At 47.5% G+C, this 24,973-nt stretch overlaps 2 protein-coding genes across 5 annotated transcripts in view; both read left to right on the forward strand.

Moving 5' to 3' along the window:
- The window catches only part of nhsl2 (NHS-like 2), a 129,394-nt gene extending 108,453 nt beyond the window's left edge, over positions 1 to 20,941 (forward strand). For all 4 annotated transcript variants that reach the window (XM_076725186.1, XM_076725187.1, XM_076725188.1 and 1 more), the window contains 7 exons: positions 703 to 952; positions 10,015 to 10,197; positions 11,253 to 12,384; positions 12,473 to 13,631; positions 13,719 to 14,028; positions 14,768 to 14,885; positions 15,593 to 20,941. In XM_076725186.1, coding sequence (XP_076581301.1) covers positions 703 to 952; positions 10,015 to 10,197; positions 11,253 to 12,384; positions 12,473 to 13,631; positions 13,719 to 14,028; positions 14,768 to 14,885; positions 15,593 to 15,932 — 3,492 coding nt within the window. In that variant the 3' untranslated portion in view covers positions 15,933 to 20,941. The remainder of the gene's footprint in view (positions 1 to 702; positions 953 to 10,014; positions 10,198 to 11,252; positions 12,385 to 12,472; positions 13,632 to 13,718; positions 14,029 to 14,767; positions 14,886 to 15,592) is intronic.
- A 149-nt stretch (positions 20,942 to 21,090) lies between these two features.
- Positions 21,091 to 24,973, forward strand: part of arhgap36 (Rho GTPase activating protein 36) — a 47,146-nt gene continuing 43,263 nt past the window's right edge. Inside the window, exon 1 of the mRNA XM_076725190.1 lies at positions 21,091 to 23,862. Coding sequence (XP_076581305.1) covers positions 23,845 to 23,862 — 18 coding nt within the window. The 5' untranslated portion in view covers positions 21,091 to 23,844. The remainder of the gene's footprint in view (positions 23,863 to 24,973) is intronic.

The following is a 24,973-nucleotide window of genomic DNA, read 5'->3' on the forward strand; positions in this document are numbered from 1 at the left end:
GACAGATGCCTCCCAGCTGGGATTACACCTTGCTGCCTCCGCTCCCTGTCAGCCTCTGTCCCTGCTGGCCAATCAGGTCGAAACAGTTGTTTCCCATATTTCTGCCTTTTCTTCCTCTTCTTCTCTGTGATCTCTGCTTCTCTTCAACAGCTATAAAAATGTGAATCATCACCTTTGAGCTCACATTTTTCTTTCTTTCACGATAATTCTCTCCTCTAACTAAAGACAGGTAAAAATGAGACGTGCGCTGTGTTTATTTCCTGAAATGCTTTTGCTCTCTTGGTCTCTCTTTCTTCCACTCTTCACTTCTTATCTACTTACCCGTTCTTTCTCTGGCTGGCACTGAAGCAGCTTAAAGAGGACAAAACAATTTGTTTTGGTGGAGGTAGATGAGTAGATGACCTCCGCCAGGCAGCCTCGCCTCCTCCAGCTTTCCGGTCGTATTGATTTTTTGCTTTAATTGAATTTAGAGTTTATTTGGGGTTTTTTGGGTTTGAGCCAATGGCAACAATTTAAAGGAAAAAACCCCTATTGTCTCTTTTTCATGAAACCAAAATCTGAACTTTCAAAGAACTTGAACGCATGGTCAGTAAAAGTCTGAGAACCGCTGACGTACCGAAAGCATTGAAGCTAGCGCTCGCTGGTCAAAGCTCTTTTCTGAAAGCTCCACCTGCTCACCACGTCCTTCTCTCCTTCCTCCAGCCGGCGTCCAAACAGCTCTACGAAGATGAAACCACCTCCTCGGTGTTTGGCCTGAGGTCCGTGACCGACCCGTCTCCCTCGCCGACCCCGTCGCCCTGCGGCTCAGACCGCCCCCCGCTGGGCTGGAGCAGCAACAACAGCAGCAGCAGCACCACCACCTCCGCTACCGTCGGACCACCTGTCGCAGAGAAACCACGCTGGCACCTCGGGAGACGCACGCCGGGTCACTTTTTGCCGCTCGACGTCACAGGTACGACAAACCCAGCGTCCTGGGTGGAGGTCCGGTGTTTGGTCCATCCACCCACCCTGAGTTTCACTCTGTATTTGACAACCTGGGGATGAGAACAGTCTGGTCGGTGGCTAATTTAGCTTTGAGCTTCGGTTTACTCTTTTCTCAAATGAATTGCAGGGGCGTATGACAAGTACACACCGACTTGAAATTGAGGACGTGACCTCTGTGTGCTTTGTGATGAAGGCAGCATTCAGGAGCAGCTGATGCAAAGGTATCTCTTTGAGGTGACGGAGGTGTTTTTGAAAGCTCCTTTTCTGCGTTCTGCCCTTTTTGTATAGACCACTGTAGGCGAGAGACAGCAAAGGTGATGATATGCAACAGATTCAAAGTCTTTGCAGCGGCATTATGTGCACCTCCAGGATGTTTTCACCGTAACAAAGTCTTTGAGGTAGCGCTGCACGGAAATTCTGGACAAAATCAGTATAGACAGCATAATATTTCCTGGTTCCTGCCTTAGAAGTCCTTGGCCTGGCACAGCTACAGTATCTCAGGGGATTCATGAATGTTTCATGGCCTGCCAGAGACTGATCCTCAGCCATCTAAGTAGTAAAAGAGTTTGCTGTATTTAAATACGTACATGTAAACGCAGGCGACTGGCGTCCAGCCAGTGAAGCAGTGGCGATTATCCAAATGTGTGAACGCTCAGGCTTTGCTGATGGTGACAGCGCTCAGCTGATTAGTTGATTCATTGATTGACAGGACATCGAGCAGCATTCGGGCGTAGGACGGAGTGTTTAAGTCTATTATCGAGCAAAAAGGTCACACGTGCGCCTCTCAAATGTGAAATTCATAGACTGCATAACAAGCAGTGGACAGAGCCGCCATGATGTCACCGTTTTGTTTGCCGTTTTGAAGCCTCAAGTTTATCATTACGGGTGTCGCCATCTTGGTTTATTGGAGCCAGAAGTGGCCATGTTTGGACAAGAAGGTGGAGCTGCCATGGATGTAAGCGTGGCAACGACTTTTCAGTAGCCCTGTGAGCACTTTGAAGACGTTACCTCGGGCTCTGGGAGTTTGTTATCAGCACCGTTACCCGACATTTTAAATCAATTAATCACAAGAACAATCCGTAGAAGAACCAATATCAAAATAATCGTTGTTCTAAAGGTCACATGATCAGCGAGCGGGTAGCAGTGACACTGGAGAAGGCTTTGATGGAGGATGATTGCAGTGCTGTCAGCGGGGAAGGTGAGCGATGGCTGGCAATGCGTTGGCCACAGCCAGATGCCTTCAAGCGTTACATGGTTTTATGAGAATTTATGACCTCAATATGAAAGTTCTCTGACAAATAATCTAAAATTAAATATATTATCCCCCAGGATGAGGTTGTATTGGAAATTAAGCAGCGCTGGAAGCTGTTGACGGCTCTGGATGTCTGACTCGGACGCACAGGATGTAATGTGCCGAGTTAACGGTTAAACTGAGCCTTATTTTCCTTTGCCGTCGTTGGTTTACTGTAGTAAAATAAAAAAAAAACATTGGTGACTTTGTTCTACACACTTGACGCCTCTGAGCAAAATCTGGATTCACACTTTCTGCGTTGTTCTCAGGGGAGCTGGTTTTTCTGTGACAGTTGTAAAAGTGAGAGTCGTGGGAAATTAAACTGAAGGGAAGTGCAGAATGACTGAATTTTGCTCTCCTTCGAGGGGACTTGTAACTTTGATTCGGCCATATTCTGCTAAAAATGGGCCCCATGTTGGCTTGTAAGCCCCTCTTTAGCAGCGTGTCCCCAAAGCTTGACAGCAACAGCGATGTGAGACGGCAGTTTCTGTTCGTGCGCAGGCCGCCGAAGGCTCCGAGGTCCATTTGACACCAAGGACCGGCTGATGCTGATTACTTTGGATTCATCTGTCGAGACACAGGAATCCCCGACGTTTGGCTTCACCTCAGGCCTTTGAGGTTTAATGTTTTTGTCAGCGTCAGCCTCGCAGAAGAGCGACCGCTGATCGATAACTCGTCCAGGAATCAGACCTGGAGTAGCTCTCCGGTCGGTTAGACAGCAGCTCCGTCGTTACAGTGAGATCGTCATGAAGGACATAAAGAGACAACAGATGTTCTCAAACGCAGCCAGAAACGTCTTGTTCTCTGCGTGCAGGTTCCCTCGTTGCTTCAACGGTTTGCATATTTGCGCCAGGAGCCGTAACTCACACACACACACACACACACGCACACACACACACACACACACACACACACACAAACTCACACTTGACACAAGTTTGAGCTTTAAGGGTGAAAATGCGGCAGGAACAGGATTTGACGTCGAGAACATTTTCTTCTTGTGATCCCGTTTGCTATCGCCCTCGCCCATCTCCAGCAGTCAGCTTTGCTTGTGAGCTTGGTCTTTGTGTGTGTGTGTGTGTCTGTGTGCATGTGTGTGTGTGTGTGTGTGTGTGTGTGTGCGCGCGTGTGTGTGCATGTGTGCGCTGTCAGAGCTGTTAGTATGCTGTGGTCATCCTCAGCAACATCGTTCTGACACTCCTGCTTCCACTCGTCTCAACCAAGCCTCCCCCTTTGTTTACTTTGCGTGTGTGTGTGTGTGTGTGTGTGTGTGTGTCTTTGCATGTGTGCACGTGCACATGTGTGTGTGCTTGGTCCTCCTGGTTTTTGGCATAGCAACTGCTTCGTCACTGGGTGCCTCTCCCCTCCTTCTCGCGGATATCCGTCCATAGTTTAATACCTCTCTGTCTCTTTGTCTCTCTCTCCTGCTCTCTCTCCCCCTCTGTCCCTCTCTCCCCCTCCTCACCCACTGTGTAGAGGAGTAGAAGGTCAGGTATAATGATGCATGCCTGTGGCGTTGTACTTGGTGGGTATTCGCTTCCTTCGGAGAGAAAGGGATAGAAACAGAGAGAGGAAGACGGAAGGAGGCAGAGAAGGAGGTGGGAGAGAGAGGTAGTGAGATAATGGAGTTAGAGGAGAGAGAGAGAGAGGAATAGTTTGAGGACAACACTGACTTCATCGTGTGTTTTTCTTGTCAACAAATGCCTCGAAAAGACCAAAACCAACACTGGGTTTTTCCGTCTCTAAACTCGTTCCCACTTCCTCCTCCCGCCTGTGCCTCCCAGCCTCGAGCCCATTGGCTCCCCCTGAAGACGTAAATCTTAAAAAATGGGTCACGGCGTTGTGGTTTCGTCTCTTTAAGGCTCAGTGATGTCCTGCAACAGCTGGCCACTGTAGTTTTTATCAAATGTTACTCAAACAGGAATCAGAAAGGTGCATTTGTTCGGGACTACTTTCAGCTGTGGATTAATACTCAGTCGGTGCTTCAGTGCAGATTAATCCACATCAGGCTGCGGCTCCATATGTGATAAGATCTGTGGCTTCCCCGTCTGCTAAAAGTTAATCCATGACGCTCTATGAAGAAAGAATCTTCTATCTTCTGCTCAGTGAAAGTATCGGCCATTCTTCTGGGGGCCCACTGGAACCCATTCAAGGATCCCAGCGGGGTCCTCGGGCCCCAGGTTGAGAACCGCTGAGTGTTTCCAGCAGCATTGAGTCAGAATAACCCGCAGCGTCCGTGCTAATGCTAACGCAGGAGCAGGTCAACCGGTGCAACAGCGTGACTCACTGATGTGTTTTTAATAGTTTTTGGACAGCAGTGGAGCTCAGATGAAGAAGACATCATCATCATCATCATCATCATCATCATCACGTCAGACTGTGGCTGCACACGATGTTCGTGAGCCCCTGATGGTTTTGGTATTTTCGTGGGATTTATTTGACAAACACCCCTCCGTCCCTCCTCCACGCCGTCTCCGTCTCTCTCTTCCCTCCGTAAACCAGCGAACAGGTAGCTTGCAGCCAGCTTGCTGTTGCCATGGTAACTCGCCACTCTTCCTCTCTCCTCCCTAAAAAAAGAAGAAGGAGGAAAAAAAAAAAAAAAAAAGAGAGGAACAGTAGCGAAGGAGAAGAGAGGAAGCGAGCGTGCGAGCGAAACTGAAGCCAGAAGAAGGGAAGGAGAGCGGAGAGGTGAAGAGGACAGACAGAGACAATGCAGGTTGAGGACAGACAGAAGGGGACAAGAGATGGATGGAGGGACACGGGATGAGAGAATAATGAATGAAGGATAATGAGAGAACATTTTGTCACTGCTCCACTCCTCCTCCCACTTCCCCTCCTCTTCCTCCTGCACTCTTTCTCTCCGTTTGTGCACATCTCGCTCCGGCAGTTTTCATGAATGACTGAAGTACTGTAGGCAGTGAAGATGTGAATGCAGCACAGGCTGAGAGACAGACAGGCGGACAGACAGGGTAAGACGTTTATCCATGTATGCTTATCGTCTGTTGTGCTCTCGCGGCGTAAATTCGGAAATTTGATCAACTTTCGGCACGTTTAACTCGTCCTGAGGGGAAATTGTAAAAATGTACGTCCAGTTTGGTTTGGACACACGAGCTGGTGATGATATTTTGGGATTTCATTCATTAATTTTAACATCAAGACCATCTGTTGATTTCCGACAGGGATCTCGTCTAAATGTAGAACTTCATGGTTGTGAACTGAAACACAAGCAGCTCGCGACACTGCAAGGACAAGCAGGTAGAAAGGAAAAGGCAGACAGAGGTTGTGTGCAGTCAGCTGGTTACTTTCCTGAGTGAAAACAAGCAGACTTGGATTTTCACCTGGTTAAAATGAGAGATGCTGTTATGATTGGCATGTTTTCTATGTGCTGCTCTTTTAATAAACATTAAATGTGATCGATTCTACAAAAAACCTGGCTGGCAGACAGGCGGGTTAATAGCTTGCAAATTTTGGCATTTACATGAAAAAGTGTTCGACCATAAAAGAAGCGTTTTGTGAATGCAGTTCTGAATGCAGAGTGTCAGTGAAGGGAGCGCAGGCATGCATTCATGCTGCTGAGCCGCAGACGCTCTAATCCGCTCAGTTTACCTGGAACGCCTCCGTCTACCAGGAATCTGACAGGGGAGGAACTTTTCAGGACTGCAGCAAATCCTATTGGCTGCACATCCTGCCCTTTGTCACAAGAATCCAACGCTGGGCAGCAGCATGAATGCATCTCTAATTCAATCCAGCAGGGTTTTTAAACTTTAAAAACCCGTCGCCTGCATGAGTTATGGCTGTCTTAGGTTTATTTTGGGTCTATACAGTAGAGCTGCAGGCAGGCAGCCACAGAAAAAGGTGATATGACTTCTGTTCACAGAAAAATCTCCACGCAAGGTCTCCATGCTGTGGAGCTTTCGACTGTATCACATGGTCCTCTTCAGCGTCGTTCAGTCAGGAAGTCAGCTTGAGGCACCAGTTTTTCCACCTTGTCTTATGGAGCAGTTATCTACTGTCATCACAGATGGGTTTATGCTGGAGGTAGTTGACTGGTGTGTCTCAAACAGAAACAAAATGTTGGTGTTTCACGTCTTGGGAATGAGCCTGGGGTCGTCATTTAGAGGCAAGGATCTTCATCACTTCATACATTTGGGCTTAAGATTCTGTGTATCCCACTCCTGATTGTTTGGAGGTTACAGAATTTTGATGTCAAAACACTGACGGGGGAGTCGCTGTCGTGAAGAAAGTGATGAAGTCAACGAGGAGTTTTTGACTTGGGGGATTAAAGCCGTGTCCTTTGATTCGGGACAAGAGTCCAGCTCATCCACAGCTGCCTGAACACTCCCAGCAGGCAGCAAAGCAGGGCCGTGCCGAGGAGACATTACGATGAATGAATCATCATCCTGTCTCTGTGGTGAAGGCTGCTGATAGTTGAAATAGTGTCTATTATTTATGGCTGCAGGAGCAACACAAAGACTCCCAACCTCTGAGCGCCAGCTCTGTCAGACACGAGGCCGACCGAGAACGAGGACGCCGTTGTGAAAGGAAGGCGGCGGTAAACGTGACTGCGTGCACATGAAGGTTACATGTTTGTCACCCAAAGAGACTGAAAATTGCCCCTTTGCCATAATGAATTCGGGATTAAAGAGACATGCAGTCCAGCAGGAAGTGTGTGAATGCATGACAGCCAGACAGGAAGTCAGATTTAGCCCTGCTCATTGGCTGAGTCACAGCTCGGCTTCTGTAGACGTCTCAGCCCAAACACTCATTTATTCATGCGGTGGCCGCTGAATGGCTCTCAGTGAATGAGCTAAACTGACAGATTGTTGGAAAAATAGACACAGGATGAATGACTGATGCCAGTAGATGGTTGAAGAGATGGAGAGATGAAAAGATAAAGAGACGGAAGCAGAGGAACAGGTGGAAAGATCCTTAAAGAGACAGGAAGACTCTTCTGTCCTCCGGTAACTCCTCATGACACGCATCAGCCAGAGCTGATGAGACTCAATTAAACCAGTGATTTATTTTTTATCTAACCAGGAAATTAGATTTCTGGCTTCTGTGCAAAAAACATCCCCACCTGTTGGAGACGCTCCCAGCCCTCCTGACTTTCATCTTTCATTTCGTGACTTGCGGGTCAGAAGACTGTGCAGTCGGTGTTTCATCATGAAGCAGATTCAGATGACTGGACGCGTCGTCGTCGCTGCGAGGCTTGGCCGCATGTGACCTCGACGCTGGAAAAAAGTTTCACATTTCAGCCAAATTTAACTGAAAATCACCTGAACCATGTTTAATGAGCAACTACTCTGAATTCTGCTCTGCAGTAATTAGATTTGGGCTAACAATGAATTCGATTTCATGCACAAATGTTCCGTTTTTTGCCGTACTTACTGAGCTGTTTACGAAGCCAATGAAAACAGATATTCCTCTAATATTCCTGTTTACATGCAGCTGTTTATACTCCAGTTAACCAATGCAAACCAAGTCATTCAAAATGTTGAAAAGCAGCTGTGTTTCTCCAACCAACCACACATTTTTTTACCATCTGAAACTTGATGTGCTTTTTTATAATGCAGTTAACATCGTTGTAGATGAGTCCTAGGTGTTAACAGATGATCATTATCATCGGCTCTAATTCGTCAACCTTTAACAGAACTGAGGAAAGTGACTCATCCCTTTAATAAGTTTGATAAGTGATTTCCATTGGCTGCAAACGGCAAAACACCTCCATCACTGATGAGGCCGTGGTCAGAGGTGAGAACAGGCTGGATGAGCATCAGCACAACAGTGCGTGATGAGCTTTGCTCTGTGACAAAACTCACAATTTGTTCTGGATAATTGGATAAAACCTGCATCAATGACCTTAATTGGTTGTTTTTCCTCGCTGCAGTTGTTTTGTGCTGGGAACGTTATCATGTCGCGTCTATTAGCTTACTCTTTGCTCTCTCAGATTGCTCAAACATTTGTAATTCTGTGTTGTTCAATGCTTGGATGTATAATTCATACACGGCGCTGCAACAGGGACACAAGCGGAAACAAAATGGAGGGAGGGCGGGGTGGAGACGTCTGTGACTGAAACCCCCTCAGGAGGCGGCGAGAAGACAGACGCACGAACAGGTAGACAGACAGGAAGAGGAAGGTTCGTTGGCTGAGCCGCACGCCGTTTCCTACGCTTTGTTTTTGGCCTCGCATTCATCACCGTGTTGCTTTATGGTTCGTAAAAGAAGCAGTTATTGAATTTGACGAAACAAGGACGACGGAACAAAAAGCAGCATGTCGGTGTTTTGCTTTGTTTTGCTCGCCGATACCCGTTAAAGTCAGCGGCAGCACAATAAACGCTGCACTGGTCCTTTAAGTCGGGTTGTTTTGGCGCTGGTGGCACAACGGCAGCACACTTTTTCATCGATTCCGCTTCATTTGATTCATCTTCTGTTTTGCCTCATTGATTTTATGTGTGTGCGCTTGAGTGTGTGTTTTTTGTCTGTCTGATTGAACATCCCAGTCTTTTCTCACCGAGGAGAAGAAAACTTCACCGCACGGCATCGTTCTGTTGTAGGGGATCAATTTCGGCCGTAGGCTGCATCCGATGTGACTGTGGCTATAAACCGAAGCTGATGGCTTAATAGAAGCCTGACTGAGTTATGCAGCCGGGTGAGAGACGCCGCTGCATGTCATTGTAATCAAGTAGGTACCTGCTGCCTCATTGGATTACTGTCCATCCAGACGAGACATCAGAAGGACAGCAGATACAACAGAGCAGCAGGTTTCTCAGCAGCATCTGCTGTAAATCACTGTGGATTAAAAATAGACTGCACATGTGAGAGTGTGGTGACAGGAAGAAAGAGGCTGTTCAGACGGGCCCTTACACCACTGTCACGTTCTCTTTGCATGCAAGAAACCTATTAAACCAACAATCAGGTAACAAGAAGTCCAGAAATCCTCAAGCAAAGCATTTCGTAAGGTCACCAATTAAGTCTTGGTTTCAGATTTCGAGGGAACAGTTTGGCCAGCGGCCTCCAGGTAGTTTGAGTTTGAGTTTGATGAATCCAGCGAGTTTGAATTGCACATCCTGATGAGTACTACATCGCACAGATGTTTCAGTATTACAGCAGTTCAGCGGGCACAGTCCCTCCTTTCCCTCGCGGAGTTTCATTGTGAAACATCTGCTGGAAGTTCAGGGTTTTAATGATTTAACAAAAAAAAAACTGCAGAGTGGAAGTGATTGTAAGTAATCACTGAATGAAAATGTTGTTTCTGTTGCAAAGAAAAAGCTGTCGTTTGGTGAAAATGACAAGGCTGCACTGTTTTACAAGAAGACATCAAATGTGAAAGAAAAGAACTTCCTCGCTGACCTTTCGGCAGAACTTCCTGTGAATCCTTGGAATCATCAATCACACTGATTCCACAAACTAAAACAATGACTCGTGCGTGCAGCCGTGTTAAGCTGCATTCCTTTTGAACTCTGGGAAGTTAGCACATTTTGACACAGTGCGACTTCAAATGCATTTCAGTACGTTTCAGCCACGTTATTCAAATGCAGTTTCTCCTCGTCATGTCCTTCTCGGTCCGTCCCTCTTTCAACCTGAGTGGGACAAGCCGGGTTTATTCACAGCCATAATCGAATACCTGCTGCCATGTCGACACCGTGATTGGATTTAGTGTTTTATTGAATTTACTGCGTCGAGTGAAATTGCTCCCCCCTTCCTCTCGCTGACCCCCGCATTCCTCTCTTTCTCCTCCAGGTGAAGGGGGAGGAGGGAAATTCCACGGTGTCGACCTCCTCCAGCACTCCCCGTCCCCATCCCCCTCTCCGGGGGACCCCTTCCCCCACCAGCCCCGCTCCCTGGAACCTGTCACGGACACCTTCCACCAGAACCTCCCCCTGAGGAAGACACACTCTGACCTCGACACAACCTTACCTGCAGGTGTGTGTGGCCATTAAAGGAAGCTCTCCACCTCCTCCGGAGTTTAGTTTATTCTTTCTGTTGTTGCTGTGGTGCAGATCTCGTTTCATAGGGTGGGAGCAGGCAGAGATGAGACGATGACATCTTTTTTGTGTGATTCTGATAGTTTAAATCAATGTTTCAGTGACACAAAGGTAAAAAGATCAAAGATTTATTTTTAATTTTGCAGTGATTGATTAATTTGATCTGCGTTTATTTGTGTTTTTGTGTCATCTTTGTTGGATTAATCTGGTGTTGTTCATACTCCTACGCGGCTTAATCCCATGCGAAAAGGGGTCACTGTGGCAGGAAAACATCTTAATCGTGTTTCTTTCTCTTTTTCTTCCACCAAATTTTGTATTTAACAAAGAACACCACCGAGATTAATACTGGGTTAATCATTTCTTTACCCTGTATTTGCAGTAATCTGTTTTGCTCAGTGAAGGATGGTGTTGCCGGCAGCCAGGATCATTTCATACAAAAATGGTTTATTCGCTGCAACAGAGATACTCAATCGCGGGATACAAACGTTTCATGCAAACACTTGAACCTGAATAAGATCTTAATGTGGCCAGCAGAGATAAAGCAGAATATCTAAAATTACAATTTACCTGAAAATGGATTTTGTTTTTAAATCAAATGAAGATTAACTATAACAATACGATATTTGTGTAATTTGTTCGACCCAGTGCAGCAAGATAGTATATAATCCAGGAGCATCGCAGGAGCATCTGAGATGAATCATTCAATAATGAATACAAACGCATACGAGAGTCAAAATACTTAAATAAAAGAGCCAACATTCACGTCTTGTGGTGAATCGAATGCAATGAATCCTGAAAATGTTTTCCCTTTGTTTAATATCTGAAGGTTTATTATCTGTTGCTTTCAGAGAACGGATATGTTAGCTGGCCACCAGCTGGTGGGTCTAAAGGACTTATTGCTGCTTTCATAAGCAACACAGTGATCTCTACTGTGGTGGAGTTCTGCTCTAATGACTTTCATTGTTAATTCTCCCTCTTGGTCGTCCTCCACAGATAACATTTTGGAGCAGCGTGACCGGGACCGACTTCATCCAGACGCCATGGACCACTCCGGGCTGCTGTGCTCAAACACGCCCTCTGCTTCCTGGAACGGACCAAAGGGCTCCACCTTTTCTCCCGGAGCATGGAACGAGCCTTACAATTACAGCGTGAACAAAGGCCCAGCGGTTCCGCCCAAACAGCACAGCATTATCGGTAACATTGGGGGTTCGCAGGAAGGGGTGATGCTGGTGAGCTCTGGACAGTCGGCAAGCTCACATTCCAGTTCGTTCGCATCGTCGACGCACCTCTCCGGGAGAGGAGGGAATAGCATGCCAGGGGTTTCACAAGCAGCGGCGATGTTGGAGAAGCGGAGTGAGACGGAAGGGGCTGCAGCAGATGGAGGGAGAGGAGGAGGAGGAGGAGGAGGAGGAGGAGGAGGAGTTGGGGAGGCAGTGAGAGGGCGGGAGAGATCAGCACGTTCTATAGCAGCAGCAAATGCCTTCAAGTTCCGGGAGCGTTCCCTTTCCACACCCACAGATTCTGGTTCCTTCTGCTTTACAGAATGTGGTTTAGGCCAGCAAGATGGGAACATCTTGTCTACAGGGAACGGGAACGCCATGGCAATAACAGACCACCCACAGCAGCATCATAACTTCCTGGGTTTGGGTGAGAACTACGCCCTCCTCTACCCGAGGGGCAGCTCCGAAGACAGTGCCAGTACCACAGACACGATCTCCGTCACGGCTTCAGACTACAGCGGCGATGGTCGCTTGCGCCTACGCTCTCGTTCCATCTCGCTTAAGAAATCCAAACGCAAGCCGCCACCTCCTGTGAGGAGCGTCTCTCTCATGAAGAACCTCGGAGAAGCCGAGGGGAGAATCCACCATGAAGGTGGTCTTTACCGGGATGGACGGCCAAAGAGTCTGCACATCCCCCGGGACCACTTCCCAGATTTCCAGCCCGATTTCCTCCTGCCCAGCTCGTCCTACTCCTCTAAACCCAGTGGTGGTGAGCGGGAGCTGGTCCAAGGAGGCCACGATGGACCTCCAAGCCTGGAGGTCCAGGCACCAGACAGGGAGGGAGAGACAGAGCTGACCTTCCCCACTCACTGGCAGCTGGGAGAGTGGAAGAATGACCCTTACAGGTAGAAAATGAAACCACACTTTATTTATTTTCTGAAGTTTTCTCTCTCTCCTCTACAAATACACTGAGTTCTCTTTTCTCTTCTCCAGGTCTCTATCAGGCTCCAGCACAGCAACAGGTACCACAGTGATTGAATGTATGAAAGTCAGAGGCAGCTCGGAGTCCCTGCTTGATTCTCCCTCCACCTCCAGAGCCACCTCACCCTCGCAGCTCTCCATGGAAACAGACATCAAAGCATCCTCGCCCTTCAAACCCCCAGGACTTATGTCCCCATCAAGTGGCTATTCTAGTCAGTCAGAGACTCCCACCCCAACTGTTCCACTCAGTCAAATGGCAGCAGGGACAACAGCGACAATCGGAGCATCGGGGTGCAAGTTGCGCCCAAAGATCCCAGAAAGGAAATCATCACTACCATCACCCAAGGACCCGGCTGCGAGGTCTAGATTGTCCTTTGAGATGCCTGGGAATGCACATCTGGAGCTGTCATCGCTCAAGCCAAAGCAAAAGGCCAGCAGACGGCATTCTGACACCTCGACAGCGGCAAAACCGGGAAAAATCAGCCCCAGCTCATCACAGGCATTGCCTGTGGTTACCCAGAATGAGCTGAAGACGATTCGGCTTCGCTCTGTCTCTCGTGGTGACTTGGAGGACTGCCCTGATGGGGCATCTGACACCATCGAAGAAGAACAGCATGGCCGAGACCTAGGCGAGGATCCCAGCCCGCCGCCCACCCTACCAAAGCCCAAACCACCTGTCGCCATCAAGCCTCCGTTGCCCAAGCGGCCCCTAAACCTGCTCCTCAAGTCTCCTTCCCCCTCTTCCACCTCCCCCCTAGCCCTCGACTCACCTCCTGCCTCACCTGTGGACCGACCTGTGCCTCTAGGCAACATCTACAAAGTCATGAAGAAACCCAAACCCAAGAAACCTCCACCACAAACCGCGACAAGTCCCTCTGTTCTCCCAGATTTTGCCACAGCTACACAAACTCCCCATGATCACCCATTCCTCCCCCACTCCCAGTCCCTCTTTGATCTCCCTCCTCTTCCAGATCCACAGCCTCTCCTGGAAGACCCAGTGATGGAGCCTGAATTTGACGCAGAGATCCGTCTTGGTCCAGAGGACGGAGGCTCGCTCCCTTCTCCCTGCAGTAACCAGGAGGCTCCAGAGCTTCAGGACAAGAGCAAGACACTCCCCTCAAGGATGACAATCTCCTGTCTAGCAGAGCTGTCAGACAAAAAGAAACCCAAGGTGAGGAAGACACCTCTCAGAAAATGCTTTATTTGAGAGATATCCTGGCTGTACTCTTGGCTATGCTGATTTGATGTTTCTTTCCAGGTTCCGCCTCCAGTCCCCAAGAAGCCGAATGTCCTACTTCTTCCCACGTCTGTCCACTCCTCCACCAATGGCAGCACAGAACGCCAGACGCCACAGGCCGACAGCCCCGTGGGTCTTCGGTCTCCTGTGGGAGCATTCTCACCAGAGGAGTTTCCCAGTGCCCCCAGCATTTCCGATATGCCAGAGCATGATGAAAACCACTTGGAAACAGACGAGGAGAGTTCAAAAGAGTCGTCACTTCAGTCATCTCTGCAGGATTCCTCCCTCACAGAGCTGGGAGAGAAAATGGCCAGCGCAGGGATTGGAGCAGGTATGTTTTAGGAGAAGCTTTCAGAAATTTGGTATTCAGTCTGCACTGCACAGGCTCATGCTCATTAAACTGTAATGTCAAAAGACACCAGCAAAGCTGAGCAAACATTAAAATGGAGTACATCACAGAAAGGCAGGATTGTGTATTTAGAGGTCATGTATATGAGATCCAATAAGAAGCACTATTTGCCACCATGGAGCTTAAATCTTAATGAAAAAACTCTACCTTACACGCAGCATTTGCTAACGTATATTAGCTAATAGATGCTTGATCTTAGCCTCGTTTTGACAGAAGCTGCGGAACTCCTGACCTTTTTCTTGTCATTTTCTATGCATGTGTTTAATGGTAGTCCGTCAGAGCTGCAGCATTTGATTAGGATCCTTCCCCGCTGCCTTTGATGCATAACCTCCTGATTCTGCCAGAGGAGATTTCGCAGGTTTTGAAGCAAATCAAGCCCAATTGCTCTAAAATTGGACCAAATCAAAACAGAGCGGTTCCCACTGTTTGTAACAGTGAAGATGACATTCATCATTATTATCCAATTATTAGCTGATTCTGTGTGTAACCGAGTCAGATTTACTTTAATTGCAAGGGACGTACACGTATATTCTGAATATTAGCTTTGGCGAAACAGCTTGCAGAAATGAGCAGATATGATGTGTTTAACAAGACATATTTAATTTCCAAAATATATATATATTAATATGACCTTTTGCAACGATTTCTCTGTCTTGCTCAGATGACTCGGCAACCAATGAGAAGACGGTACTCCACATCGCAGAGGAGACAGATGACGACTTACTGGCTAGCACACCTGCAACACACACCACTGAAGACCTGTTCACTATTATTCACAGGTTTGCACGCATACACACATCCAGCCCACCTTTAAGATATGACCGTGCAGTACAGCGGTGTTGTATTTACCGACGGCGTTGGAGCCTTTCCTCAAACGGCTGTTGGAAAGGTTAAAAAGTTCGTTTCAGTCTTGTGTGTTTTGACAGCACACACTTATTCTCGCAGCTCAAATGGTTTCAGCCAACACCAAGCTCGCCTGCCGGCTTATTATAACCCAGAGCATGTGATGAGAGACGCATTGTCGTGTTGAAAAGGTGTGAGGCGGACGGAGCATAAGGTTCCCTAGCAACGACTACATGTATAGTGGGTTAGTGCATGACCAGCAGCTCTGGTTTTATCCTTTTTTTTTTTTTCAGAATCTCTCTCTCACAGCATCACAAGACAGCTAGTCACTAAGCAACAAGTGTTCACAATTTTACCTCGCATGATGCTGAAAATAGCTCGAAAGGCGGAGAAGAAAAGGTGAGGAGGAGAAGAGGGAGAGCAGGAGTCAATGTTTTCATCTCTTACAAGAAAGGATGGAGTCCCTGCGTATGTTTTAGATGTTTTTATGCTCTAAAAGGAGACATGACAGCCTGAGTTTGGCTCATGTGGCTTCAGGAGTAAATTTCAATTTAGGAGTTGAAAGAGCTGCAGACGCTGAGGAATTTGAATTTGCCTTCAAATTCTCTATCATTGCTAATAACCTTCTCTTCTCTTCACCCAGGTCCAAGCGAAAGGTTCTCGGTCGCAAGGAGCCATCAGACTCCTTCGGCAGCCGCCAGAGCCTGGTGTCCCCGGTGAAGCACAGCACCAGTGGTAGCGACCTCCGAAATCTGACCTTAGGCAGCAGTCAGAGGTCGAGCTCCCGCAATGAGAACTTCATGGCCCTGCTTCAGAAGAAAGGCAGCAAGTCTTCCAGCGGAGGAGCCAGAGTCTCTGCTATGGAGCTTCTCAAAAGCACAAACCCTCTGGCGCGACGGGTCACAGAGTTTTCAACCGCCTCGTCGACAACCGGCGAGGGAGGGGACGCAGCATCCGGGAATGGCAAACCCAACGACCAATGAACGGAAGTATTGTTAACAGATGTTAACCAGGTCCGTTTGCTGTTGACAAAGCTACCAACCAATTCTACAATGTGCCGCCCACTGCAGACGGGGCCCTCTGACTAACGTGTCCAACCGGATCGCTCCAACTACTGATTGACCATTTGCACCGTCCAATCAAATTGGAGCACATTTTTTGGACAAAATGGTCCCTCCCACGGTTGAAGCGCTACTGTTCCCAGTCAAACCGGTCCCTTTAGGAAAGTGCGAAATCAGTGGAGAGCAACGTTTGTTCAATTATCAATGGAAGGTGGAGGTTTTAAGGCGAGGCTTCAACACTGCACCGAGTTTTCCTCACTGGGGATATGGTCAATGTGGAGGATGAGTGGATGGATGGATGGATGGATGGGTGGAGTAGACACTGGGAATATGAGGATATACAGTGGATATCGTTGCTCCTGGCTCCTTCTGGATGAAGACTTCAAGAGTCCCTGATGATAACAATGGTCAATGGACCAGTAATCAAATGAGTCCATGAAATGAATGAAATAACACACAGAAGATGCGAGACTTCCAAATGATTCATCTATGATTCAACCAAAACCCTCCAACCAACGGCACTACAGCACCAACACCTGTAGACCTACATGAACTGAAGGGTAAATAATCAGTGCTGTGATGAGGCACCTGAGAAAGCAAATATGTCCAAAACCTTGGGCCGTGTCTTCTCTCTATGGTAAACGCGACACCATAGCAGGCATCAGCGCCGTCCCCTTCAGAAAACAATGCTCCGAGTCAAGCGGGCGAAGCGCGGGATTTACAAAGAGAAACCACGGGGGGGCTTTTTGCCGCCAAAGATGAGGCACGAGCGCGTCACAGATTTGGCCACTCACGCCACAAACGTGAACGTGGACCTTCACGAAACATTCCACAGAAGCACCCGGCGATCGGACGACATTTCGGAACACAAGCACTTTTCTTTTTCCTCGGCGTCGGAGGTCGTTTACGTGACGCAGCCTGTGCGTTGCTAATGTTTCTTTTCGAGACCCTCATCAATCATGATTTTTTCAGCCTTTGTTCAGATTTTTTTCCTACCCTTGCTAGATGGCCATATATGTCTGATTGGATTGTACTGTACGTATCATGTACAAAGACAAGCCTGATGCGTCCATCAGCGAGCATCATCTACGGACACAAAGGCTGAAAATAGTGTACAGAGCAGCAAGCAGCTTGGACTACAAACTGCCCACACGATGGAGGGAAAACACACACTCAAACACACACGCACAGACTGAGGAGTAATGCCATGGAAGACAAACACCCGTGTGTGTGTGTGTTCATACGAGTGTGTGCGCAGATGAAATCTTGCCTGTGGAGTTTCTGTACGGAGAGCATGAAGCAGGCCTGGTTATTAAACAGGGTTTTTATTCATTTTGGTCTCTGGTGACGGGACCAAAGGACTGTTAAAAACTACAAACAGACCAGAGGGGACCTAACGGTGTGTGTGTGTGTGCGTGTGTGTGTGTGTGTGTGTGTGTGTGTGTGTGTGTGTTCATATGTGTGATTAGAGGGAAGTGCCAAGAACAACGTGGGAGAGCGAGGAAAGAGAGAGAGAGAGAGAGAGTACGTGTGTTTGTTTTTGTGCATGAGTCCTCACTACATGTGGATATTTGGACTTGCACGAGTGTGTGTGTGCGTGTGTGTGCGTGTGTGCGTGCGTGTGTGTGCGTGAGTGCATCATCCCCCTGCACTCCCCCCACCCACACTCTGCAGAACCATAAAGATTCTGGAACCCAAAGGGATTCTGGAACCGATAGGATTATGGAATCAGGAGGACGTCGGGATTACGGCGGCGCGAGGATTCCAGAACCCCGACGGACGCCGGGGTGACGGGTGGAGTTTGGGATTCTGGAGCGAGGGACGTCAGAGCCCCCCGCCGGGCCACCACAGCTCCGGACAGAGACTCGGGAGACCGTCTGCAGCGACGTTCCGGGAATAGTTTGCTCGCCCCTCCTCCGCGCACGCTTTCACACTCCGTCTCTTTGGTCTCGGAGGGGAGGCGGCGGCCTGCGTCACCCTCCTCCACTCGCTCCTCTCCTCCTCCTTTCATCGCTGCACACACGGAGCACACACTCCATCTGTCCCTCTGCATTCAGCATCGCCTCCCTTTCTCCGTCCTGTTACCTCCTCTGGCACATACAGTAGCACACTCTCTCCTTCTTCCCCCAGATACCACGGCCTCTGTTTTTCCACGTAGCATCACCTCTCTACCCTGTTTCCCACGTTCCCTTCCTCCCTTCTTTTCACCTTCTCTCCATCCTCCCTCCTCCCTTCCTCCGTCTCTCTTTTCTCTCTCCTCCTCCTCCTCCTCCTCCTCTCCACCTCTCTGCATTCAGTCTATGCATCTGAGCTCGGCAGACGACACGACACCGGATGAATGTCAATGAATGACTGTTAAGAAAATAGATGCTGTGCTTAGTTTGAGAGTGCAAAAAAAAAAAACACAACAACATCTTTCTATCAGCGCTTATCTTCTGCCTTCTCTAGTTCTCTGAGTTTTTATACCTTTTCTTTATCTTCCTTTTGAGTGTCCATGCAACATGGAGTTAACATGGAGGAATGAATGAATGGATCTGTGCACAAACATGGAAACAGGCAGGGTTTGAATGTGTTTCCGCGTAAAGGACTTCAGCCTTCTGGACCGGGAGCGAAACACCTTGCGGTCTTTGACCTCAGCTCTGGATCCCTCTGAGGGTCTTCGGATTAGCAGTGGTTCAGCTCTACCACCTGACTTATCCTCTGCACGGATGGACCGTGTGGCGGGAGGAGGGAGCCTTTCATCTCTCGACTCCCCCCCGTCTGCAAACTATCCCTCGGTGCTATTGAGTCAGAGCTCCCCCTGGTGGGCGGAAAAGGAGGAACCACACATAACAACAGGAGAGTTAACAAAGAAACTCCTTGTCACACATCTCTCTTCCCTACAGCAGTCCTTCAGGTATTCCACCATCCTGAAAAAAAGATGAGATTTTAAAAATGCATAAATTATCACCATTTATGATGACTAGTCAAGTGACGCTTGTTTTAAATATTTAGTGAATGAAAAAAGATAAACCTATAAAACTCTGTGTTTGTTTGCCTTGTATACTGAATTATGGGCGTGTTGCTGCAGCGCCTGCTGTGTTTATTTTATTTCATTTTATTATTATTTTTTTTAATTTCAGCTGCCTTGGACGTACACACACAAACACAAACTTGGTAAAATCTGGCCAAAACAGCAGTACAGGTGTCAAACAGAGCGTTTATGTTCGATCTGACCTGCAGAGGAAAGTTTGGAAATCTGGTCTCCGCCATGAAACGTGCCTCAGGCAACTCTTATTCAACAAATATCAGCCCAAATCTGCATTCATGCAGAGTTTAACAGTGAAGTGATGTGTGTTTGCATCTATAAATGAGGGTGTTAGGGGGGCCAGGAAGGATGTGTCGCTTTCAGGATCAGGCTCGACAAACCACAGTGTTGTTTCACTGAGTGAACAGAAGGCAGATTTGCTTCGACAGGCTTGAGCAGGGAAGTGAGTAGAGGTCCAAACAAACAAAGAAACATGTGGGTCTGCTGATGAAGAGCTGCACCCGAGGCAGAAATAATCTCATTGGTTGGATTAATCATCACTGGGCGGAGCCAAAGACTCCATTTGGGACATTACTGCCAACTATGTGCCATATTTTTGCTACTCTTTACTTCCACTAACAGCAACTTCACGACAATGGGAACAATTGGCCGTCGGCGTGTTTGATTGATGCCTTAGCTCCTCCCAAACACAGCGTGAGAAACCCCTCCCACTGGAGATTTAACCGACCAATGAGAAGATGTTAGCCTAAGGAGCAGCTCTGCCTGTAAATGTAAATTAGCAACGTTAGCAACGCGTAAAGTGTGAAAAGAGAGCTGACACTGAGAAATATATTGAATATTTAATCCATTATCTGTTTGAGGAGAAGTGAGAGGGAGGAGGAGAAACGAGGGCGAGGAGCAAAGGTTTGATTCTGCTGAATTCGGGGGATTACCACCACATATTCCATCATCTCTCCCTTCACCTCCTCTCTCCCTTCTCCTCAGCTGTCGTGTGACTCAGAGCAGTAATCGCTTTAAAAGCTTCTCTCCTCTCTCCCTCCTCTTCCTCCCCGCAAAGCGAGAGAGCGCACGGCGCCGCCATCGGCTAAACAGGACGATATCACTTAACCCGGATCTTTTGGCTGTCGCTCACCGTAGCGCAGTGGTTCTCATCACAGAGCCCCAAAACATGACATTTAAGACCCTCTGATTTCAGTGATCTGCTCCCTGTAAACCACAGTTTCTTCGTGTCAGATGTCACTTCCTGTTGCTCCAGATGAAACTACGACCGAGCGTCACCGACTTGTGATCAGACTTCATCGGTCTCGTCGGAGCCGGGTCAACTTTTCCTTTTTGAAAGTTGCTGAAAATTACTAGTTTGTTCTTATGATTAATGCATTTTTAGTTGTGCTTGTATGAGAGGGTGGAGGAGGGTGGAGGAGGGGTAATGCTTGCAGATTTGGGCCAAAGAGCATCTTGCATTTGTTTTAGGAGCCCCAGGAGGGTGGGGTTGGCTCTGGGGTGCGACATGTCCTTCGCTGGTAAACCCCACCCTCCTGCCTCTCCAAGCAAAGTGAAACAAACGCCCCTCCTATTTTAACCCCAGTTCAGGGGCTGTACAGGCAGCTTATGAAGACACAGAGATGATAATTAGAGGGACGTAGAGACAGAGTGACAGACAGAGCTATTGGAATTATTCTATTTTTGTTATTCCCCATTGAAAAAAAGACATATTTAAAGGAATATTCCGTGTATGTATTGAATAACCTCTGTCCCCCCCCCCCCCCCCCCAACCCATCCACTGGTGTGATCTGTAGCTGCGAGGTGGCGTCACACACAAACGCTTCCCTCCGCGGCTCTGCAATGCCAATGTGATGAAATTATTATATCATTACAAATAAATTATTTTTCTTGCCTAAAAAAATGTTTTGTTTGTTTGTGCTGCGTGCCCGGGTCATCTTCAAGGTCACTCTCTGGATCGGCGTGAATGAGTTTCCCCGGAGAGGAAGCAACACTTGTGCTGATTGGACGTTTCAGAGGAGACGGCGGCTGAAAGCTCTCCATCCAAAGTTTAATCACTGTTCTCTGATTCACGTGAAGGAGAGGCTGCTTTGTCAGAGTGTGTTCATGAGTTTGTCTCTTTGAATGACACAAAGGTATTTTTGTTGTCTCTGTTATACGTTCGCTTCGTCTGTGTTACGTCAGTGTAACACGGCGTTTTGTGTTGAGGAGCATCCGTCTGCGTCCAGGGTCGAGTGTCTGAGGCCAGACGGGTGTTTTCATAATCAGCTGCATTCACCTCCAAGACGCAGCGACTCGGTGTTCACTGCAAAAACAGGATCAGTCATGAGCTGTCTCGGTCCTCTGAGGGCCGTCTGTCTCTGTGTGCTCTACAAATGATGTCTTCCTGAGGACGTTTTGGAAAGTGAGGACGTTTTGTCCGTCAAAGGACAGTTTGAGGGTGGGGTTAGGGGTTCTGGCCCATGAGGGTCCTCACAAGTACAGTGTGTGCTCAAGCTGTGGGCACATAAAGCTTTCACACAGTCACATTGTGGGGACTTGCTGTACTTGTGGGGACAAAATGCAAATTATAAGATTTTAGGGTGAAGACGGGGGTTAAGGTCCGGGTGAGTCTCCAGGAAATGAATGTAAGTCTATGTAAGGTCCCCAGAAGGGATTAAAACCTAATCTCTGTGTGTGTGTGTGTGTGTGTGTGTGTGTGTGTGTGTGTGTGTGTGTGTGTGTGTGTGTGTGTGTGTGTGTGTGTGTGTGTGTGTGTGTGTGTATTCAGGTGGGCTATCTAGTGTGTCTCTGCAGTGTTTCATGTTCCAGCTCTGTAATGACATCCTCTCAGTAAATTGCATCCTTCCTATTTAGACACACACATGCATGCACACACTCTCACATATATGCACACACACACGCACACACTCACACATGCACACACTCTCATCTACATGCACACACATGCACACATTCTCTCACACGTGCACACAGTCTTTCGCCCTCTGTTGTGTCACTGTTCTCTGTTTGGGCTCTGGAGCCACCTAGTGGTTGTTTATGGTCGGTGCAGCCTTTTATGGGCTGAAATGAAACAGGACAAATGAAATCTGTTGTTTGTCTTTATTGGACAAAACAAAAACAGGATTATTTTCGGCATAATCCCTGTTTCATTTCTGCACTGACGACGTGAATTCAATCTGTGTTTAAGTTCACTGATTCAGCAGAAATTTTTGCCCAAAACAACATCCAAACAGGAGGCTCGCCTCCACAGCGACGCCCTGTCAGGACAGTTTGCATGAGCATGTCAACGTGCAGCATCTTTCTGATTTCAAACAAAACATTTGAACACATTTTAAAGATCTCAAATCAAAGAATCAGACCTGAGGACCAGAAACGAGCAGCACCTGCGACGTGAACGCATGAAGTGTGACTTCAGCAGACGGAGGTGTGACTGCGCTCGGAGGGTGTTTCAAAGGGACGAGAGCTTGGCTGGTGGATGAATTTTGATCACATCAAATGTCAGATCCTAAAAACCTGGCCGGAGCGAGCAGAGTGAAATTAAATGGGAGCAAATGTAAGCTGAGCCATCAGGTTAATGATGACATCACTTTAATGATGACATCACGTTAATGCTGCTGTGCAGGGACATCATACAGATGATGTGGAGTCAGCAGATTCAGATCTGTTTACATAAAGATATTAAGAAAGGTCATGAACTGTGAGCACTTTAAAGGTGGTCAACGTGTGTGTGTGTGCGCACATGTGTGTGTGTGTATGAGAGAGAGAGTGTGTGTAAGCTGGTTCAGCTGTGATTACTGTAACAGCTTCGTAATAAAAAGCCTGAATTTAATTACATCTCTCTATACACTGATGTATATGGACACTCTGTGGACACACACACACACACACACACACACACACACACACACACACACACACACAACTAGCACACATTTTGCCCATAAAAGGTATTAATATTTATCAATTTCTATTCACTTATGGTTATCCATTTTCAATTCTCTCTCCCTTACACCACACACACACAGAGGGGAAGGTTCGCTCATCAGGGCCAAACTACCAAGCTCCACTCTTCCTGTTTCTGACAGCAGAGAGCACGCCACGTTATCTATGACACACACACACACACACACACACACACACACACACACACACACACACACAGTGGTGGCCACAGCTCGCACAGGAAGTCCTGACAGCAATCTGCAATCAACACAGAGAGACAGAAAGAGAGCGAGGAGAAATGAGCTCCTCCTGCCGTTTAAGTGCTTTTCTAATTAAAAGATGTTTCTCAAATTAAGATATTTACAAAACAGACACCAAAGAAGAAGAAGGAGAAGGGAAAGCAGGGGAGTCAAGGAGGGTAAAGAAGTAAAAACAAAACAGAAACAGGAGAGGACTGGAAGGGGGGGGGGGGAGAGGGGAAGTGGAACCAAAACAGAAAAAGGGAGGGATGAGAGACTGAAGTCATGTGGGGAGGAGGAAGAGGGGAGGAGAGAGGAGGGAGGAGTAACGTCAAGTGCAGGAGAGAAGAGGGAGTCGAGAGGGGAGAAAGCAGCAACATTAGAGAAGAGAAGAAGCAGCAGAAGGAGGAGAATAAGTCAGAGAAGAAGACATTTTGTTGAGGCCATTTTTTTAAGAAAAACATCTTGATTATTCGGAGTACCTGTGAGGAGGAGGGAGGGCCACACACACACACACACACACTCCTGACTGATGCTCCTGCTGGATGGACCGACTCCTCTCACATCATCGTCTCCTCCACCTCCTGCTGTGCACTTAGAGGATCGACCTGTTTGACCAGACATGCCTTTCTACTACACGGTGGGTAACACATGGGCCTGCGTGCATGCGTGTGCGTGTGTGTGTGTGTGTGTGTGTGTGTGTGTGTGTGTGTGTGTGTGTGTGTGTTTCATGTTTGCTGTGCAACCGTTTCTATTATTTTGTGTGGAATTTGCTGACAGGCTGGAAATCTGTAATAATGCTGTGGAATGAAAAAAAGTTGCAGAAGTAAATCAGCTGTTTGTGCTCAGAGAGGCTCCGTTTGGTCCAGAAAACTGTTGATTTCACCTTTTTTTTTTAGATAAATAAAAGGTTTTATTTCAGATGAAAGAGCAGCGTGTTGTCGTAATGTAAAGGTCTCTGATTCAGCAGCTTATCAGCCACATGCGGTGCTCTTTGATGGTTTTTCGTGCAGCCATTAAACTCAGCTGGACCTCTTTCCCGGTAATCACAAACCATTTCTGTGAATAATTCTCCAACTTTGCCGTCACACCCAAAGACATAATTCCTGCAAAATTAAAAAGTCGCTTCTTACTTGGCCCGTGCGTCCTGGTTTGGATTTGTTTCTTTCATAGCTGCGGTCCCCGAAAAACCAAAATATCCAATCAGTTGTTCCTCGGCTCGGCGCGCATCCGTCCGCCAAACTGTTGGAAATAAGCTTTTAAAACTGGATATACAAACAGACAGGAAGGAGAGGAAGGACAGCCGCAGGCAAAGGTGGAAAAACAGCAACTGCGTTCTTTAAAGCTGGAATAGACGAGAGGAAAATTTAGGATTACTTCTGCTTACAAATGCAAAGGAAGAAAGACAGAAGTGGCGATTGTTTGGTGGTTGCGTGGAAACCTGGAGTGAATTTCCTGAAGCTCTTAATTCTTCCCCTTTTCTCATCTGCAGGCTACGTTTATATTATGGAAAAGTAATGTGAAACTACAGCGGAGTGACATAATCTCATTATAACTCTGGGCTACGTTTTCAGTTAATTTGATGAGGTCATTTAATCAGAGACATCTTTATATTAAATTCCTGTACAATTATCCTAAAACACCTACTCATTTCTATCCATATTTGGGTATCTATACTTATATTAAGGCGATATATCTTTATATTGCAGCCATTCACAATCTTTATTATTTCAAGCCCTGTGTAATATCTT

This window comes from Chaetodon auriga, chromosome 24 (assembly GCF_051107435.1).
Source record: "Chaetodon auriga isolate fChaAug3 chromosome 24, fChaAug3.hap1, whole genome shotgun sequence".
In the NCBI taxonomy this organism is placed as follows: domain Eukaryota; kingdom Metazoa; phylum Chordata; class Actinopteri; order Chaetodontiformes; family Chaetodontidae; genus Chaetodon; species Chaetodon auriga.